At 50.6% G+C, this 16,932-nt stretch overlaps 1 protein-coding gene across 1 annotated transcript; it reads right to left on the bottom strand.

The window, feature by feature from the left end:
- Nucleotides 1–10,881: 10,881 nt before the first annotated feature.
- On the bottom strand, nucleotides 10,882–12,631 carry LOC120747904 (zinc finger protein 239-like). Its single transcript, XM_040053955.2, has one exon. It carries the CDS (start codon nucleotides 12,580–12,582, stop codon nucleotides 11,422–11,424), a length of 1,161 nt encoding a protein of 386 aa, XP_039909889.1. The 5' UTR covers nucleotides 12,583–12,631; the 3' UTR covers nucleotides 10,882–11,421.
- Between the last annotated feature and the right edge of the window lie 4,301 nt (nucleotides 12,632–16,932).

The following is a 16,932-nucleotide window of genomic DNA, read 5'->3' as shown; positions in this document are numbered from 1 at the left end:
TTGTTGGGATTTTTAACATATTGGTGTCTCTTCTTCATTTCCTCTCCAGGCTGGGAGGATGTAAACACAGTTCCAATCTTTGGGTGTTGGGGGAGTGAGAATTTAGCACCAGAGACTGTGGCAGGCACAGAACCACAGGGACACTGGAGGGATGTTTCCCTGCCCGTCACAGCCTCAGCTGGGCAAGTACAGCCCGTGCTGAAAACAGCCACTGGCAGAGATGATTTCTGAATCTTACCTTCCTGCTGCCTCCGCTGAGGCGTAGCGACCTGGTTCGGAAACAACACGGCAGCCACAGCCAGGCTGCTCGGGCCACCAGCTCACAGACACCAATGTGGTGGATGGCAAATGGCGCTTTATTAACTGATTACATGGAGTTATAAAACCTCTGTTTGCTACATCACTTCCGTCTGCTTACGTTACAAATTACGTGTTGCTTACCTTATCAGGGACACTAAACAACTAAGTGTTGAGGGAGGGGTTCTGTCTGCCCGTACAACGCGATATCTTCCGACCGCCTGTCCCTAATCTCCCACATCTCCCCCCCCCCATGAATAAGTAAAAAACCTATAAAAGTATAAATGTTATAAAAAATGCAAAAGCTGTTAAAGTTAGTATAATAGGATACAAAGTGATATAACATGTCAGTAATAAGTGCACTTCATGGTAATTGCAGGCGTTCGACAAATAGGATGTTGACTTTCTCTAAACGGCTTCTAACAAACGACACTAACTTGTTCAAAATGCAAGGCCCAAAAATCAATGTCAGGAGTATCATGGTGAGAGGGCCTATTAAGGTGGAAACAAGGGTGGCCAGCCATGGGGACTGATTGAACCATGACTCGAACCATCCTCGTTGGGCCTCTCTCTCTCTCTTTCTCTGGGCCAGTCTTTCTCTCAGCTCGCCCATGGAGTCTCGCACGACTCCGGTATGGTCTGCATAAAAACAGCATTCTTCTCTCAAGGCGGCACACAGGCCTCCTTGCTGCATGAGCAAGAGGTCCAGTCCTCGCCTGTTCTGCAGGACGACTTCTGAAAGCGAGGAGATAGATTCCTCCAGAGAGGAGATGGATTTTTCAATTCTTAACAAGTCCTCATCAATTGTCATTTGCAGCTGAGAAAGTCCTTGATGTTGGGTCACGAGAGCTGAAACACCTGTGGCTGTACCAGCAGCTCCTAGGCCAAGGAGCATTGCAATGGTTATACCTGTCATTACTTCTCTTTTGTGGAGCTGGATGGTTTCTTCTAAAAAGCGATACATTTCCTCTTCTTGGTGATACAGGACTCTAGGAACAATCAGAACTTGGACACAAAAGTCAGCAAGGTTATTGAATTTACCAAGGTACACACAGGGGGTTATTCCAGATTGTTGACAGACCCACATTCCTGGTACGAATGGGACTGCCCACTTATCAGTCTTTTGGCTAGGTTGGATGAACTCAGCACAGATGTTTCCCATCTGCTTTGCTAAGGTTACATTGCCAAAGCACTTGCCTTGGCCTGTGACCTGACTCAGGGTGATTTCCCTCCGGGGGGTGTCCCACCTACAGTTGTGTGGATTATCTGCTGCAGAATATTCGAAAGGAACATCAAGGGCGACACCCTCATAAAAAGGAGGTTCTGCATTATAACATAACCAGCATGATTTTGTAAAGTTGGATTGGATTGGTTCAACGACAAAAAGGTAGCATTTAACACACTAAGAAATGGATTGTAAGGATCTGACTTAGGTTTTTGGTAGATAGCTAAAGGACTGAATGAGGAAGAGGTGCCAGATGTGGCCTCTCTCCTGTGTCTGCGTGCTGTGAGAATCTGATAGGGTTTGAATGACAGGGGCATTGAAGGTGGGAGTCTAATAATTTGCACATTCACCCACATGCTGCGAAACGCGCGAACAAACACTGACCATTCTTTTCCTGTGGCCCAACTCATGGGTCGGCTGTAAAATCGTCATTGTGTAGTTCTTACAGGTGTGTTTTTCCCTGTTTCGGGGTGTGTATATCACTCCGTCCATTCCAAACGTAGGTTCGCTACAGCCGTGGGGAGCGTACCTGACTTGCAGGAACTTGTCAGGTTGCTGCGGTTGCCATCTATCACTTGTCACGATAGTTGATAGTTTCGCACCCCCAGTATCCACAGTACCCGTATTTTGGATGGTTACAGTAACTTTTACCTGGGTTGGAGGCAGGGCACCAATAGGTTTGGTATAGTGAAGAATCTCTGATTTTAGGGAATCCTAGTTGTGAGGGAAATATGTCTCTTAGCTTAAACTCAAAGGATGGGCTGTCTACTGTAATGATCTCTTTGATTGCTTCATTACTGGAAAGATGGCGCAGGACCCATCTGAATGGTTGGTGAGGGTAATACACTGCATCTGCTTGCCCCCTGCCCACAAGACCCAAAAATAAAATTACACAAAGACACCGTGGTTGCTTGGATCTCACCGGTGCAGGGTCTTTGAGTGCTGTTGAGTTGCTTGGAGGTTCATCACTCTCTTCTGGTACGGGAGTGTACGCGTCACGGGGGCGTCCAATGATCCAATCCTGCAAATGAGACCTTACAATTTTCATTAGTTCTATTCTGAAGGTCTGGTTTGATTGACTTAAGTGGACACCATTTTACTTTACCGTCTGTTTTAACAGCTGCGTACCCTCGCCCCGTGAGCACTAGTCTCCAGCTCTGTTCCCATTCTCCCAGTTCATTTTTAACAACAACGTGCGGGCCTTCCTCTAGTGCTCGGGTGGCCCAGTGTTTCTGGGCCAGGCTGTTTGTCTCATCCCCCCTAGGGAACTGAATCAGTGCTAGCAGAGCGGTTGCTAGTATACGTGCCTGGTCTCCTGAAGGAATGGAACTAGTAAAGCCCTCTGTTTTTGCGAGTACTTCTAATTTGGCTTTCAGGGTTTGATTTGCTCGTTCAACGATGGCCTGCCCAGTGCTATTGTACGGAATGCCGTGTACTAAAGTGATTCCCCATTTAGCAACAAATGCCTGAGTTGATTTTGAAACAAAATTTGGGCCATTGTCTGTCTTAATTTGCTTCGGAATGCCCAGCCATGCCATGGCTGTCAGCCAATGCTGAATGGTTGCCTTGGAGTCAGTTTTTAGGTGTTGTGTGGCTACAATCACTCCGCTATATGTATCTACAGTCACTGCAAGCCATGCTCGGGGTTTTAGCAACTGACATAGGGTAAAGTCTGTTTGCCATATTTCTGAGGCTTTGAGGCCTCTGGGGTTGACTCCACTGGACCACAGTGGTGATTTTTGGCAGTGGGGGCATGTGGCTACAACGGGTTTCACGTCGGCGGTTGAAATCCCACATTTTGTTCGCTAGTGCTTTGGCTCCAATGTGAAGAGACTCGTGTAGCTGACGGGCATCTCTCAGCGTCCACAGTCCCTTTGCGGCGGCGTCTGCTTTGTCATTGCCGATCTGGAAGAACCCTTTAACTGGGTTGTGGCTATTAACGTGGATGACAGATATGGTGCCTTTTTGCGAAAAGAGTGCTTCTTCAAGCATCACAGCCACTGTGGACACTGCCACGCCGGGCCCTGACATTGCTAGGCAGAGCTTGGCTACGAATATAGAGTCAGTTACGATGTTGAGGTGCTCTTCAGGGAACAGTCCACACACTAGTACGATGGCGGCTGCTTCGAGCTGTTGAACTGAGAGTGTGGGGTCAGTTGTTTTGATGCACTGCCACTGTTCTCCTGACTGCCACACTGCTGCTGCAGTTGAGGTTAGTGAAGATGCGTCTGTGAAGATCGTCGGTCCTGGCTGCGGTTGGTCGACGATTTTTGGTGGGAGATCAATGTCGATGATTGCAAGCAGCTGAGTCCAAGGGGGTTTTGCTGCATAGCGAATTTCTCCTCCAAAACCAGCAAGGGCCATGGCCAGATGCTCTGATATTGTTGTCGATTGCGCAAAAAGGTGCTTGCGGAAGGGCAGATATATCTTGGTGGGTTCAGTGCCTAAGTGCTTCAGGGCAAGTTTCCTGCCTTTCATGATGAGGTTGCCAAGATACTCAACTCCTGGGGAAGATGCATGTGACGGTTTCCCCAAGAGCACCCACAGTATTGGTTGAGCATTGTCGGGTGGCACTTGGGCCAGCGCTCCTACTCCTCCTTTCTTCGTAAAGTGGACATATAAATCAATTGGTGCATCTGCATCCCATCTGGTGAGCGTGCTCACTGACATTTGCTGTTTGATAAAATCAAGTGAGCGTGCTGCTTCTGGTGTCAGTGTTTTCTGCTCCCACGAGTTTTTTCCTTTCAAAAGGTCATTCAGGGGGTCCATGACCTCGGGAGGAATCAGGACAATGTTGCGAAGCCACTGCAGAGATCCTACCAGCTGCTGCATGTCATGAAGCGTCTCGGTGGATTTTTATCTGAGGAGGGGTTATGTAGGAGCTTGAAATCCCCACTCCTAAAAAGGTTACACATGGTCCCTTTTTAATTTTTGCACTTGCGATTTCAAACCCATTTTTTTCTAAGGTCTCTGAGACTGTTGACACTGCTTGGTCTACCTGGCTCGCTGATGGTGCGGCAATCAGGATGTCATCCATGTGTTGGACAATGGTCACGGTCGGGTCGCTGCGTCGGACTGGCTCCAGTGCTCGGTCCACTGTGATCTGACAGATGGTGGGTGAGTTGACCATTCCTTGGGGCAGTACCCTCCACTGGAAGCGCAGGTTAGGACGCTGGCTGTTCGGGAAGACGATGGAAAAGGCAAACCGCTCTTTGTCTTCATCATGCAGGGGTATGGAAAAGAAACAGTCTTTAATGTCAAGCACTGCACAAGGCTGCCCTTTTGGTACCATTGAGCTCATGGGCAGCGAGGTTTGCACTGGTCCCATTGGTTGAATTTTCTTATTTACCTCACGCAGATCATGGAGAAGGCGAAACCCCTCGCTGCTCCGTTTGGGTATCACAAAAACTGGGGTGTTCCATGGGCTAGTAGAAGGCTCTGCATGACCTTTCTGCAATTTACGATCGACTAGCTTAAGAAGAGCATCTATTTGAGGCTTTGCCAGGGGCCACTTCTCAACCCACACTGGGTCAGACGACTTCCACGTTAGCTTGATCGGTGGGGGTGGGTATGCTGCAGTGGCCCTTATGGTAAATTTGTCACCCTGGCTTTTAAAAGGGCTAACGCGTCTCTTCCTAGCAAGTGTAGGACTCCTGACATGACATATGGGAAGAGGATGATGGTTTTTTCTGGTCCTTTGTCAGTGTGAGGTGTAATTGCTATCAACTGGGCACTTTTGCGAGCTCGGCTCAATCCCCCGACCCCACCTACCATGGGTACGTCTTCTAATTTCCAATGTGGGGGCCAATTTGTCTCAGAAACAACAGTAACGTCTGCTCCAGTATCAATCAGAAAGGGGACACTGACGGCAATGTCATCTAAAACATCACAGCGAGTACAGATCCCCCATATTACTGGTGGGTTGTCACACTTCACTGCCAAGGCCACCCAGGGGTCTGGTCCCCAGGGGGTGGTCTTTGCTGTTCCTGGGACAGGGCCAGATATGGCTGGGTCGCTGGTTGTGCTATAAAGTTGGTAGCTTCTCGCGGGGGAAAAGGGTTTGGGAGTGCCTCGCCCCATTTGGGGTTTGCATAACTGGGCCGCCTCACATCCCAAGTGGGAGAGGGCTGTGTGCGGCCCAATTGCCCCCTCCCCTTCCCGTTTCCCCAGTTCTTAGACCTAAACTCTTTGGCAAAATGCCCCTTCTTTCCACACACCCAGCATGGCCCCCTGGGTCGCAACTGGCGTGGGGGGACCGATGTTGAAGGATGCCCCAACAGGGGGCAATCCATTGCAACGTGGCCTGCCCTGCCACATTTAAAGCATGCCATTACACTAGTTATTGTGGTACAGATGGCTGCCTGGATTGGGGCAAAATGCTCCTCTTTTGCAACATGCCTAATCATGTCTGCGATGCTGGACCCAGGTGGTAATGATCTTAAAATGTCCTCGGTGGCTGAATTGCATTGTTGGCGCAGGCACTCTGCTAACACGGGACCCTTTGCCTCTGAGGGCAAAGCTGAGGACTCAAGTGCTGCCTGGAGCCGGTCCACGAATTGTGTAAAACTTTCATTCTCACTTTGCTTTATTGTGGACCATGGTGATGGTTTAGCAATGACCATGGAAGCAGAGCGGATGGCTTCCCTGGCAGCACGGGGAGTTGTCATGACCTTGTGGGCTCGTGGGCCCTCGGCTTGTGCCTGGGGGTGATCATGGTTGGGTCTGTGCCCATGAACCGCTGCAGGCTGGAGCCATGTAGAAGATGATCCGGACCAGTGACCAGAGCTAGTTGCTTTGCACAATTCTTCTCCCACTCTTGTTTAAAAACTATCATCCCTGCCCCATCAAAAATCAATCTACAAGTTTGCTTTATGTCAAATGGGAGCATATCATCCCCTCCAAAAACACTATCAATGAGAGTAGAAACCATTGCTGAATTGATCCCTCTGTCAGTTATTGCTTTAACAATTGCTTGAACATCCTTAGGATTTACTGGTGAATACCTTCTCTGGTTTCCACCTGCCCCCCCAGTCGGACTGGAAAAGCCAGTGTGGCCGATAGACCCCAATCGGCACAAGCCATTTTTATCTTCCTCCAGTCTGTGAGAGGAGTTCGTTCTTTTTCTGATTTCCCCTCAACCCGAGTAGAAACATTGTTGTTACTGATTTTATATACTGTTACTTCCTCTTTGTCGGAGCCGGAATCAGAGTCCCAGTCCTCTGAGCTAGAGTCCGATTCAGAGTCGGAAGTTGACTGACTGGCTGCCCCCGGGCTCCGGAGCCTTTTGGTCGGGCTCCGACCCCGGCCCTTTCTCTCAGGGCTGAGCCGCTCCTTTCTTCTCCCCTTTAAACTGTGTTCCTGAAAAGAATGTGCTTTTTGGCAAGCGTTCTGACTAGCTTTAATTCCCTCTTTCTTCTGTTGGCGTGTGCCCGCGCTATCTTTGTTTCTGTTAAGAACAAGCACACATGTGAAAGACCTTCTTTGTTTGCTGCTTCTTGGCTATCTGCCAAACATTCCAATCTGGCTACATTCTTGTTCTCTCCCAGCGATTCAATGCAATCTCTTGCCCTATAGGGTGGAGGTCCCCCCTCAGCCCCTTCTACCAGCGATCCCACGGCAGAATTTTGGGCAATATTCCTGGCTTCCTCAGTTAATCAATCATAAAACAATTTTGCCTGATTTTTTTCTTCAGCAGCTAACTCTGGACTTGAAGCCTTTGGAGGGAGATTTTGCTCCTCCAAGTTTCTGCAGTCAGCAGCACCAACTTTATCAGCAGCCTGAACACAGTCACTGACCGTCAGATTGTATTTTTCTACGCTCTGATAATCCCCTTTAAAAGTTTCCTCTGAAAAAGTTTCTTCTCAAACAGTTTGCGTCACAGCTCCTACACCGAGCTGCGGCGTAAATTTTAGACAATTTTGTGCAGCTTTTCAAGTCTCTTGCTCCTGCAAAGCGCTTTTTAAAGCTTGCACAATCTTCCCCCATGACTTAAGATACTTTGCCGACCCAGAAGACATAGTTTCCTCGGCTAGAGCTTTCGTACATTGATCCCAAATATCTGGGTGGAGAATTTCCACCAGACGATCAATGATACTAAGTTGCAAAAGCCTCGTCACTGCGAGGGTAAAATCTTTTGCTTTACAATCAATTCCCCACTGTTTATGAATCTGAGCTACGACCTTCATGAGAGGTTCCATCCTTCTCCCACGGGTCCTGGGGCGTCCCCCTCGCCGAGCTGGCCCCGCCGCTCGGCCGTCGTTCACCCGTCCAGGCGACTCCCGATCTCCCGGGCGACTCCCGGGGCTTCGGCACCACTTGCTGCCTCCACTGAGGCGTAGTGACCTGGTTCCAGGAACGACACGGCAGCCACAGCCAGGCTGCTCGGTCCATCAGCTCACAGACACCAGTGTGGTGGACGGCAAATGGCGTTTATTAACTGATTACATGGAGTTATAAAACCTCTGTTTGCTACATCACTTCCGTCTGCTTACGTTACAAATTACGTGTTGCTTACCTTATCAGGGACACTAAACAACTAAGTGTTGAGGGAGGGGTTCTGTCTGCCCGTACAGCACGATATCTTCCGAACGCCTGTCCCTAATCTCCCACACAGGGCCATACAAGGACATGTCCCATTGTAGTGGGGTGACGCTGCCCGAGGCCAGGCACCCACCAAAGCCGCCCTCACTGCCCTCCACAGCCACACAGGGGAGAGAAAATTTAACCAAGGGTTCCTGAGTTAAGGACCAGGAGAGATCCCTAATCAAACACCATCTCGGGAACAGGCTCATGGAGATATGAATTGGATTTATTGCTAATAAACTCAGAGCAGGATAATGAGAAGAAAAAGAAAACCCTTCATAACACCTTCCCCCACCCCTCCCTCCTTCCACCTCTGCCTCCTACCCGGCATTTCAGGGAGACAGGGAATGGGGTCATGGTCAGTTCATCCCCCGTGGGTTCTCCCTCTGCTCAGGGACAGGAGTCGTTCCCCTGCTGCACCCTGGGGTCTCTCCCACCGGAGAGTTCTCCAGGAACTTCTCTAACCTGAGTCCATCCCATGGGGAACAGCCCCCCTCAGACTGCTGCAGCGTGGGTCACTTTGCCATGGGGTCAGACCTTCAAGGACAGGCTGCTCCAGCGGGGGCCCCTCTGTCCATGGGGTCACAGCCTCCTCTCAGGCATCCCCGTGCTCCAGCGTGGCTCCTCCAGGGGCTGCGGGGGGATCTCTGCATCCTCGTGGATCTCTGCATCCAATACCTCCATCTTGGGAGCCACCAGGGACTGGATCTGCCAGACACAGAGGAAACTTCCAGAACCTTCTCTCAGAGCCCAGCCCTGTAGAAAATCCAGCTACTAAAACAGGGCAATGCAAACCCAATACAGCTCCAAAAATGGGGTCCCAGATATCCAGCAGCTCAGGTGCACCCCAAAATGGCCATCCAAGATGTCCAGGGGCTCAGGTGTGCCCAAAAATGAGGCCCCAGCTGAGGGCGTTCTCTGCTTGGCTGAGCGCTGCCTGAGGGCTGGGGCTGCAGCAAGGGGGGACACCCTCCTCCAGGGGGGATGTCCCACAAACAGGGAATCCCCAGAAGCCCCCTGGAACCCCGGGGCTGGGCTGGCCCTGCCTGCATGCTGAGGCACCAAAACTGCTCCTGTCCCTGCCCTCTGCAAGTGCACAGGGACAGGAAATACAAGGAAAGGCCCAGGAGCTGAGAGAAGGATGGGGAGGGATCCTGGTCCCAGCACTGGCACGGGCACAACAGACCCAGCCTGGGCACAGGGAGTGAATTTATTCACAGCAGAACCAAAAGAGAAATCTCTCCAACACCTTCCTCCCACCCAGTGGGAGATCTCATCTGAGATCTCATCTGAGAGATGAGGTCTGCAATGAGACAGCCACACTTTGGGATGAAGAGCTTGGGGCAAGCCAGTTACTGAGGAGGTTTTAGGGCACCCTCCAGTCCTGAGGGATGAGTTACTGGGAGGGGGAAGACACCTGCCTCTGACATTGGAGCTGGGTCCATATTAGGGAATGATGTGGGAAGCCCCTTTTAGGGAAGATCCTGCTTCTTTCTGCCAGTTTAGGGGGGTTATAAACGGCTTTGGGGAATTTCCTGGCCAGTTTATAGGTGAAGGTGACCCCGTCTTTTGGAGAATCCTGATGCTTTCTGCCAGTTTCAAGCATTCTACGTGGCTTGTGGTGGACTCGCATTCGTGGGTTCTGATGCCACTCGCCCACGCTTTGAACTGGTCCGGACTGGTGCTCCCAGTGCCGCCCGGGGCGGGGCCGCGGGGACCCCCCACAGCACAGCGCGGCTGCTTTGGGGCCGGCGGCACCGCCCGGCGCTGGGGATGGGGCGTGTCGGGGGAGCTGGGGCCGTACTGGTGGTGCTGGTGGTGCTGGGAGCTCACCTGTCTGGGGGCCAGCGGGACTCGGGTGAACGTGTGCGCTCCCCCCGGGGACCCCCAGCCCGGTGTCACCCCCTTTTCTCTGCCCACAGAGCTCCTGAGCCCGCAGCGGCCGCAGCCCCTCCCCGTGGCCTCGGGCCCGGCCGGGACCCCCCGCTCCATCCCCTGTGGAAGATCAGACGGCTACAGAAGCTGAGCTGGGTAACACTGCCGACCTTTTGGCCCTGGGACAGTGGAAGCTGTGGGAGAGAGAAACTCAAGGCGAGAACAAAAGCGAAGACTTCATGTCTGGTCACTCTGACCACTCTGAGGAGAGAAAATGTAACAAGGACATTGCTGGCAAAAGAATGTAACGAGGACTGGATAACTGAAAAGATTGTGTTAGTAAAGGAACAGAGGCAAAGGGGTCTGAGTGGAAAATTCTGTATGGAACTTAGAGAACTATAACTACGAGTGTTTAGTGTAATAAACTGGCTTTGCTTGTGCAGCACAGTGTGTCCTCTCAATTCCTGCAGTCCCTGAGATGATTTTGGGAGGGGTCAGGTGTCCCCCCCAGCCCCACTGTCACTCTGCCCCCGCCCAGCTGCTCCCAGTGTTCCCAAAAAAGCTTCCCAGTTCACGCCGGTGCCGTTTATTGGGAGGGTCTTGGGGGCACCCGCGGGGGAGCCGCGATTGGGCGGGGAGACGAGTCCAGGAGGGGAACACTGGGCACTGCGGGTCTGCCCGGCAACTGGTGAGTCATCAGATCTGCTAGCTCCAATTGGCTGAGCCCTGTTCAACGCCTCCTCTGATTGGCTGAGGAGAGGCCCGGGAGTTGAGAGAAGGACCGAGAGAGATCCCGCCCTGAGCGCCAGCGCTGGCACAGACCCAGCCTGGGCACAGGGAGGGAATTTATTACCAACCACATCGCACCCGGAGAAGGAGAGAAAATAATTAGGACCACGAACGACGGTTGGCACTAGAAAAACAATACTTTAATAACAGAAAGAAGAAAATAGGGACGGTGCCCAAAAACTGTGCACAGTACCCGGGAGAACTCTGTGGGGGTAACCCAGGGAAGACCCGGAACTGAGGAAAACATGACAATATATAGGGTAGGTCTGAGGGTAAGGGTCCAGTCAGACACTCACACTGGGAAGATAACCATATTTGTACAAGATAACTGACCAAGCATAAAAACATAAACGGAACAACTTCATTAACATGTAAATTCCCAAGAACCTTTACTACCTGCCATCACTAGTAAGGGGTTTCCCTCAGCCTTAAGTTTAGAGTTGTTTCAGCTTGGCCAACTCCCACAGGAGAAGGGAAAGAAATCTCTTCAACACCTTCCCCCCACCCAAAGGAGATCACCAGGACCACGGATCAGCAGGGCTCTGCCCAACGGGGGTCACTGGGGATCATCCAAGGCCGATCCTCCCACGGGGGATGGAGCTGGAGCAGCGCACGAAGCTCTTCCCGCTCTCGGGGCACTCGCAGCGCTTCCCTTAGCGGTGCTTCCGTTGGTGTTTACTCAAGATAGAAGCCCTGGAGAAGCTCTTCCCACACTCAGGACACTCGTAGGGCCTCTCCCCGGTGTGGATGCGCCGGTGGACAGTGAGGTGTGAGTTGTGCTTGAAGCCCTTCCCACAGTCGGGGCAGCGGAAGGGCCTCTCCTCTGTGTGACTCCGCTGATGTACGAGGAGAGTGGAGCTGACCCGAAACCTCTTCCCACACTCGGGACACTCGTAGGGCCTCTCCCCGGTGTGGAGGCGCTGGTGCTTTCTCAGGTCGGAGCTATATCCAAAGCCCTTCCCACATTCCAAGCAGGTGTAGAGCCCTTCCCCAGTGTGGATCACCTGGTGCTGGATCAGGTTGTAGCTGTTTCTGAAGCTCTTCCCACATTCCCCACACTCGTAGGGCTTTTCCCCAGTGTGGATCCCCTGGTGTTGTATCAGGTGGAATCTCTGGATGAAGCTCTTCCCACATTCTCCACAGTGGTAGGGCTTTTCCCCAGTGTGGATCCTCTGGTGTTTCCTCAGGCCAGAGCTCTGACTGAAGCTCTTCCCACATTCCACACATTCATAGGGCTGTTCCCCAGTGTGGATCCTCTGGTGTTGCATAAGAGTTCGTTTCTGGCTGAAGCTCATCCCACATTCATCACACTCATAGGGCCTCTCCCCCGTGTGGATCACCTGGTGTTGTATCAGGTGGCCCTTCCGGCTGAAGCTCTTCCCACACTCCCCACACTCGTAGGGCTTCTCCCCAGTGTGGATCCTCTGGTGTCTCCTCAGGTGGGAGCTACACCTGAAGCTGTTCCCACACTCCCCACACTCAAAGGGCTTTTCCCCAGTGTGGATCCTCTTGTGCTGGATCAGGTAGGAGCTCTGGCTGAAGCTCTTCCCACATTCCCCACACCCATAGGGCCGTTCCCCAGTGTGGATCACCTGGTGCCGGATCAGTCTGGATCTCCGGCTGAAACCCTGCCCACATTCCAAGCACTTGTGGGGCTTCTCCCCTCCATGAGCCTTCTCCACCAGCTCGGAGCTCTGGCTGGATCTCCGGCCGCCCTCCTGGCACAGGGGGGGTCTTTGCTCCTCGCAGCTCCCTGCGCTGGGTTTGCAGCCCCTCCTCGTGCGGCATCTCCGGGGCTTTTCCTCCTCCTCCATCCGGCCACTCCTTGGGAATGAAAAATCCTGGTTTGGGGAGAAAACAAGAGGAGAGCACCTTAGGCTGGGGGTTCTTCCTTGCACAAGTTCATCTCAGGAAGTCTTTGGGTACTTGTGTCTGTAAGAACATCCAAAACACCAAGATTCATCCCAAAAGTCCTCCAAACATCAAGCCTGAGCCAAAATCTCTTCTAAAATACAAAGACCCATACCCTTGCAAAAAACAAAGACTCAAACTCTTGCAAAAAACCAAAGCACCGACATTTAGCTCAATCAAGCTCAGAAACACCAAGATTCACCCCCGTGAAAATCGTGGATCTCCCTCCCCGGTCACCTGCTGCATGTGGGGAGGGAAACACTCCTGGGGCTGGGGGGAGGCTGCAGATACAGGGAGGGCTGGAGCCTTGTGGTTCCTTGGCTGCAACAAGTGAGGACACAAAGCTCCAGGTGTGTCAGAGTTCCCTTTACACCAGGGACCCACCACACTGGAGCCCTTGAGAACATTCAGGGTGGGTCTGAATCCAGAGGAGGCCTTTCCTCATAGACACAGGGGCCTCTCCATCCACTCTCAAAAATGTTGAATTGGGCTAAGTTGAAACGACGATTGGCTGTGTTTTATTCAACTACTATTAGCAGATGTGGGGGATGGGTTTGAAATGCATGAATTTTCATTTGCTCCTAAATGTGATTGTAATTTACTGGGAAGGGATTTGATGGCTAAATTTGGAATGCAAATTAATACTGTAAAAGGTGATACAGAGGCCAGTTCTGTTGTATCCCTGTGTCAAAAGTCCGGCAAAGCCGACGCTGAAGTGAACCCAGAAGTGTGGGCAGCCCCAGGGAAATAGGGAAAATCAGACACCCAGCCTCTCCAAATTACTCTCAAGCAACCAGGACAAGTGGGGTCTAAAAGCAATACCCTATTCCAAGGGAGGGAAGGAAGGGCTCACAGCCTGGCATTGAGCCCCTCTTAAAGGCAGGGCTTTTGGAGCCTGGGATCTCTCCCTGGAATGCTCCAATGCTGCCAATCAAGAAACCAGATGGAATCTATAGAATGCTGCAGGACCTAAGAATAAGAAATGAGATTATTAAACCGAGGCACCCCACAGTCTCAGATCCTTACACCAGCTGCAACCAGGTTCCCTCCTCACACTGCTACCATTCAGCACTTGATGGAAAAGATGCTTTCTGGGGATGCCCACTTACACAGGATGCTGAATAGGAGTTGGCCTTTGAGTGGGAACAAGGGTTAGAAGGGAAAATGAGAAAGACATGGATGGTCCTTTTGTAAGGAGGCACAGAAGCACCAGCCTTATTCAGGCCAGCCTTGCAGAAAATATCCAAAGAATTCACCTCACCCCCAGGAACTGAGTTAATGCAGGATGTGGACTATTTGATTCAATCAGGAGGACAATTAGAGGTGGTAGAAGCAGCCTCTGTGAAATGGCTCGATTTTCAGGCTAAAAAGCATCTTGGAGTATTTAAAAAATATAGAGAAAATGGTGGAGAAAAAGGTTAAACACATGGGACATACTTTGACTGAAGGTTTGTGGTGTATTGACCCAGAGAGGGTCAGGGGAATCTCAGAAGTAACGTCACTCAGGACTAAAAAGGAGCTGAGACAATTCTGAGGATTTATAGGAAATTGCAGGAAATGGATTGAGGATTCTCTGTTCTAGACAGAACATTGTATGACTTTCTAACCCCAGACAGCCTCAATGTTATGGTAGGGACATGAGAAAGACAACAAAACTTGAGAAAATTAAAAACCCCAAACTGATTGATGCCCCAGCGATGGCTCTTCCAGACTCAGAAAAGGAATTGGAATTACATGTGAATGTTAAACAGGGCCATGCCAAAGGAATCCTGGTGCTACAATATTTAACCCACTGGCCAGAGTGGCCCCCTCATTGTCTGCACAATTGTGCAGCCACAGCTCTAAGGGGACCTGAGGCCTGAACACTGACAGCACAAGGAGCTCCTGTTGTTCAAGTCTGGCATCAAGTTCAAGCTTTGATAACCAAAAGAGCCGTGCTCGGTTATTACAGTATGAAACTTGTTCAGTGGCACAGGAGGATGCAGAATTGAGGACAGGGGAAGGGTTTAACCCAGCCTCCTGTTTCAACAGCCTGGACAGGGGCTGGCAAGAAACCCAGGACTGCATTCAAGTGACAGAGCTCCAGACCCAGCCTAGGAGAGATTTATGAGACATTCCCTGGCCTGAGGGAGAAAATCTGGTTATGGATGGGTCTTCAAGGCCAGGAGAAGGGAAAAGAGTTACAAGACAGGCTGTTATTTAGGAAAGGGAATTAGACAAAGCTCAGGTTACCGCCCACATGGTCAGCTCAACCGGCAGAGCTGTGTGTGCTTGTGAGAGCCTGGGACTGAAATGCCCCAAGCAGGAAGGCTCAAATATCTTCTGCTAACACCATGTCACCTAACAGGGTGCCAAAAGCAATTCTGACTTCTTCAGTAATCACTGCATCACTTAGTATGGTAATTCTAAAATAAATAATTCCAAGAGAAGGGATTGTGGAAGCAATAGACTCAGATAGGGGAACTCATTTTTCAGGAAAGATCCTTCAGGGGGTTATGGCAGCAATAGGAATACAATGGGACCTCCACAACCTTTGGCACTCCCAGAGCTCAGGTCAGGTAGAAAGAATGAATGGGGAAATGAAGAAAAACCTTTGGAAATTGGTGACAGAAACCAAGATGCCATGGGTATGGCTTTTGCCATTGGTTTTTGCAAGAATAAGAGCCAGATCCAGGGCAGATATGCAATTATCTCCCCAGTAACTGAGCTTTGGAATTCCTTACCCTGGTAATTCTCTACCCAGCGCAGGGGAGACATAAGGGATGTGTATTTAAAGCAGTCTGTGGCCAGAATCCTGTCTCTGGTGAAATCTCTCCCACAGGAAGCTCGGCTGGCACAGACCCTGCCTTGGGACTTTGCTCTTCACAACATCCAAGCAGGACATCGGGTCCTACCTAAGGACTGGGAAGAAGCAGCACTGGTGGCCAAGTGGCGTGGCCCATTCCAAGTGTCCCTGAGCACAGAAACAGCCCCAGCACAGCTGAACACAGGTGGGGACCCCTCACCCTCGGCTCAAGGTCTCGGAAGCCCCGGAGATTTGGACGTCCCGGCTGCAGGAGGAGGATGGGAGGCCACGACTGACCCTGCGCTGAAGGCAAGGGAGCAGCAGCCAGGGCTCCACAGCAGGGGAAGCCCCTGTGCCTGCCCACACATCCTCTGCTGGAATAGTCTGCCTGGGCACCCTCCTTTGGCATCTCCAGCCACTGCGGCCCAATCCTTGCTGCCACTGCTGGAGCTTCAGCGCTCTCTGTGCCTGCACTCGCCACAGCTGCTGGGGAACACAACGTGACAATTCCACTCTGGGGCTCAAGCACACTCACACACTGGGCTGGCTGCCATTAAACTGCTGAAAAATATTCCAACTTTAAAATTATTTTTTATTTTATTTCTCTACTCAGGTTTGATTTGCCTTTGCCGTGGGAAAAGGAATTTTAAAGGTTTCATTTTAAGGGATGTTACACCACTCTACAGAGATGAGTTTCACATCTCAACAGACTGGGAAGAGCACAAAAGATACCCACAAAGATAACGACCACCAACAAAACATCAAAGCCCACCAGCAAACACCAAGGAACACCTGTCACAGACCCTGCCCCTGGAATATTTGGAGACACCTGGTCTGGAAAAGGCTGTTAAGGAAATTCAGGAGTGCAGACCTAATTAACATAACAGGCAAAGAAATCCAGCTCCAACAGGAAACCAAATACTATCAACTTCACAACTAGGAAGCAATGGACATTAAACAAATAGATTTCTCTGGGTTCAGACTGTTCAAAGTTTAGGAAAAACCTAGTAAAACTCACGTGTTGTGGAATGATTTTCTCTGCACACCCGGGCTATGTGTGGATGAAATGATTTCTGTTGCACATCCTGGCCAGAATCGAGTAATGCCTCGACTCTTAAACACGAAACATATTTTTGGAGTTTTTGGGGGTGTCCCACTGTTTCATTGAAAAGATTACACCATTAGAATAAATTTTTCATAAAAATTTGGGTTTTATATTGTCAGTTAGGTTTGGGCCAGGGGTGGGAGAATCAATTTTCAGTTGTCGGAAAAGAAGTAGAAAAAACTTGATTGCTTTCAAATGTTTTTGTGTATGTTTGTGTGTGGCTCTTAGTGATGGCAAAAATTTGGTATGAGTTTCTCAATGTTCACCCTCAGGTTCCACTCTGGAAAACCAGACAAGATTTAAAGGTGACACTTTAATATATAAACAATCATTAAGATATATCAAAAAAAAAAAAAAGGCAGA

This window comes from Hirundo rustica, unplaced genomic scaffold (assembly GCF_015227805.2).
Source record: "Hirundo rustica isolate bHirRus1 unplaced genomic scaffold, bHirRus1.pri.v3 scaffold_284_arrow_ctg1, whole genome shotgun sequence".
Classification (NCBI taxonomy): Eukaryota; Metazoa; Chordata; class Aves; order Passeriformes; family Hirundinidae; genus Hirundo; species Hirundo rustica.
The sequence above is the reverse complement of the archived record's forward strand: the minus strand, read 5'-3'. Positions and strand labels throughout refer to the sequence as shown.